The sequence below is a fragment of the Teleopsis dalmanni genome, chromosome 1, assembly GCF_002237135.1.
Source record: "Teleopsis dalmanni isolate 2A chromosome 1, ASM223713v2, whole genome shotgun sequence".
Lineage (NCBI taxonomy): Eukaryota > Metazoa > Arthropoda > Insecta > Diptera > Diopsidae > Teleopsis > Teleopsis dalmanni.
The window spans coordinates 86885139-86889325 of NC_051846.1; the positions used below are offsets into that span (position 1 = coordinate 86885139).

The window sequence follows — 4187 nt, forward strand, 5'->3', positions numbered from 1 at the left end:
CGCTGCTTCCCATAATCCTCGGAAATGAGGTGCCCTGGGTGGTATGAAGTCAAACTCTATGCCCCTTTGTGCAGCATAGTATGCCAGATCGTCTTTGTGCTCTCGAAACGCATCTATCAGCTCTCTCAGCTTGCGATCGGCACCTACAAAATTTGTCGCATTGTCGCAATAGATTTTTTCTGGGAGTCCTCGTCTTCCGGCAAACCTTTTAAGACTAAAAATGAAACAGTTAGTTGTCAGATCTGTTACAAGTTCTAAATGTATAGCCTTTGACGTGAAACAAACAAACACTGCGATATACATTTTAACTGGTGGTCGACCACGAATTTTCAAAGTAGTGTATAACAGGCCCACAAAAATCGACACCGCTAATCGGCCATTACTTGGGTCAACAGCTTAGGTTTGTATCGAAAACAATGTATGCATGTTCTTACGGTTTTAAGGCATGCCTTGCTTGAATTTATGACCCAAATTTTTTCACGAAGCAGCACTTCTAAGGCTTTTTGACCAGCATGACAATTGGTTGTATGAAGAAATCGTAAATAAATCTCGACAAAATGCAATTTTTTTGGTAACAGCAAGGGAAATTTTGAATCATAAGAAAGTGGTGCGTTTAGTAGACGACCTCCTACACGAAGCAAATTGCATGTTCGAGGACCATCTTGGACTGTATGAATGAACGGAGTTAGTTTCTGAATGCTAACTGGCAATTTATGCGACTTCTTCATTTTTTCGATCTCATCCCTGAATTCGTGATTTTGAATGAATTCAACCATTTTCAAGAATGCCCAATTAAGCTCCTTTGTTGTCGGAATAAGAGCGTTAGCTCTCTCATTTTTCTTAGTGATAAAACGTAGAATGTACGCGAAAATTCTCAGCAGGCTTGGGTAAGATGATTGGCTACAGATTAGTTTTGAAATGACATTAGTTTCAATTTCAACTGCTAAAAGTCCGACCTTGACCTTTCGTTTCTCCAAACTTTTTTCATCTGTTGATCGTGGAAAATGACTATTTTTTGGCCAGTTAGTGGCATCTTGAAGCAAATATGGGGGATCTTTGAACCAGATTGAGGTATTAAGCTCGTTGACAGTACAACCTCTTGAAACTATGTCTGCTGGATTTTGTTTTGACGGAACGTGTCTCCACAAAACGTCGTTTGACCATTCTTGAATTTCTGACACTCGATTTGCCACGAATGTTGTGAGTGTTGACGGATGACTCTTGATCCAATATAATGTAATTTCTGAGTCAGTCCAAAAATATGCATTCTTGACGGCACCAGAAATGAGTGGCTGTACTCGAGTCCATAGTTTAGCCAGAAGGTGAGCTGCACATAACTTGAGTCTGGGTAAAGACTTTGTACTGAGCGGAGCAACCCTTGATTTAGCAGTGAGCAACGCTGTATGGATACCATTAGAGTCGCGAGTTCGGATGTAAATACAACAGCCATAAGCTCTTATCGAGGCGTCTGCGAAACCGTGAATTTCGCATTTGGAATTTGGGATCACATTTACATATCGTGGAATTGCGATAGAATCCAGTGAAGATAAATCCGCTTTGATGGCTTGCCAACTGGTGTCAAGGTGCATAGGTATCGATTCATCACAATCAAGTTTTTGAAGCCAAAGTTCTTGCAACAATATTTTTGCTTTAGTGATAATTGGACAAATTAAACCGAGGGGGTCGAAAAGTCGAGCTGAAACCGACAATATATTTCTCTTTGTGGCTCGTAAATGATTGAATTTTTCTTCTAAATGAAATTTGAAAATATCACTCTTTGGCAACCAATGGATTCCAAGGGCCTTTGTAATATCACTGTCATTGACTTTCAACGGTTTTTCTAACAGCTCGGTGCTTTCATAGGCTGAGTGGTTTGAGAACCATTTCGCTAATTGAAATCCTGCTTCATTGAGAATATAACTGACTTCTTTTCGAATTGTTTCTAAATTTTCAAAATTATCCGAACCAGTAAGCAAATCATCGACATAAAAGTCATTGCGTATTGAGTTTGCTCCCCTGGGATAAGTAAGTTGATAAATATCGCTCAAATGGGTTAAGCAGCGAGTAGCTAGGAATGGTGCAGATGACGTACCATAAGTCACAGTGTTTAATTTGTACACCTTCAGTTCGTCGGACGAATTTTCTCTCCAAAGTATAAGTTGAAAAATTCTGTCTGCCTCGTCAACTTCAATTTGACGGTACATTTTAACAATGTCAGCAGTTATTGCATACTTATGCATGCGGAAACGAATCAAAATTGAATATAAATCTTCTTGCACGATCGGGCCGACCATTAGTAGATCATTCAATGACATCTGCGAAGATGTTCGACTTGATGCGTCGAATACAACCTGAAGCTTAGTAGAGGTGCTCTGTGGTCGCAGAACACATTGATGGGGTATGAAGTAGTGAGGGGTTGCAGAAAAATTCTCGTTGGTTGGTGTCATATGACCTAAGTTCCGATATTCTTTCATAAAATCCATATAGAGATTCTGTAAGATGGAGTCATGAGAAAGTTTGCGCTCTAATGATAGAAAACGGCTTTTTGCTGTCTGGAATGAGAATCCTAAAAGACTTGGATCAGATTTAAAGGGGAGTTTCACCTTAAACCTGCCAGACAGTGTACGTTGAACAGTGCTGACGAATTTTGTCTCGCAAAGTTGTTGTTCCGCAGTATATTTCTTAACCTTAATCTCCTTAGGAATTTCTTCTAATTTCCAGAATTTTTGTACAAGACAGTTTAAGGAACAGTCATCTGTCAACTTTTCTTTATCTAAGCTTATTAGATTGCAAATTTTAGCATTGGGGCTTTCGGCATGTTTGAATCTTTCAGATACAATCCATCCGAGTAATGTTTTCTGGAGCGTTGGAAAATTAGTATCTTGTTTTATTTGTCCAATCGACAACAGTTCGAAAAAGCTTTCGGCACCAAGTAGAAGATCTTTCTTTTGCGGTTTGTGAAAGTGTGCATCAGCAAGTGAAAGATTGGAAGGAACATTCCAATTACTCATTGACACAAATTTGTCGGGTTGGTAAGTGGAGATTGAAGGCATTACCCAAAAATCAGTAGAAAACTCATAAGAATTAATACGTGATCTCACAGTGGCATGTAATTTTTGCCGTACTGTGGAGTTTGTTTCACCAATGCCAATTAGGTTTAGAGCTTTCGCTGTATTGAGTGTCGCTTTCTTCATCACCAGTGTATTTCCACATTTTTTTTTTGGCTTTTTTGGTTTTTTGATGAGAAGCTTGTTGGATTATTAATTAATTTTATTTTATGAGCTATGGCAATTTCACTAGCTATTTTTGATATTTTTCCTTAAGTAAGTAATTTAAGTAATTTCTTTATGTAAAGGTTTGGTTGTGGATTGTTCATTTATTTTAACGTCCTCTGTACTTAGCATTATATAGCCATTTAGGCCATTTTCACTAATTTGATAATGCCGTCGTATAACTTTTTCGCTCATATAATAGTTTTCAATATATTAGCAGTTTGTTCATTTAATATTTAAAATTTAATATATTATATTGAGCTCAATCAGTGAACTTTATGCAGAATTGTGTGTTTCGAAATATTGGCAGTTACCAACAGGTAACTAGGTCAATATTGAACCTATTTTCAGCGGAACAGCAGAAATTAATGGAATTTTACGATCATGCATTACGCACATGATCAATGTTTCACTGGTTTCCAAAGGTGAAAACATGGGTGGAAAGCTCAAAACAGGGCAGTTAGTTTTTGAATAGTAAGTTGCGATGTGGTTGTCTAGGGTTGTTCTGAGAGTTGTTCTCGAGAAGTTTGTTTGAGCGTTAAAGTATCCAAGTGGCAGTTGTTTTTTATTGAAATTAAGATTAAGTGCTTTACAAAGGAAAAACCCCTATTGTAAAGTTAAACATTAAACAAAAGAAAAAGAAATAAAAGAACTTAAATCGATCGTATAAATAAGAAGGTGCAACAGAACATTTAGTGATTATATATTTTCAGCAACATCAGCAGTCAATAATTTTAACAAAACAACAATTACAGCAACAATTTCAGGGCAACATCAAAGACAGCAGCAACTTCAGCAACAATTTCAGTGCAACATCAACAATAGCAGCAGCTTCAGCAACAGTAGCAGTGCAACATCAGCAGCAGCAACTTTAGCCACCGTAGCAGTGAAACATTAACTACAGCAGCAATTTCA

At 37.7% G+C, this 4187-nt stretch overlaps 1 protein-coding gene across 1 annotated transcript; it reads right to left on the bottom strand.

Annotated features, from left to right (window-relative positions):
• Window positions 1-368: 368 nt before the first annotated feature.
• LOC119686297 lies at window positions 369-3194 on the bottom strand. Its single transcript, XM_038100853.1, has one exon. It carries the CDS (start codon window positions 3192-3194, stop codon window positions 369-371), a length of 2826 nt encoding a protein of 941 aa, XP_037956781.1.
• Between the last annotated feature and the right edge of the window lie 993 nt (window positions 3195-4187).

Coding starts and splice junctions, on each gene's coding strand:
- LOC119686297 (XM_038100853.1), bottom strand. CDS start 3,194: ATGAAGAAAGCGACACTCAATACAGCGAAAGCTCTAAACCTAATTGGC.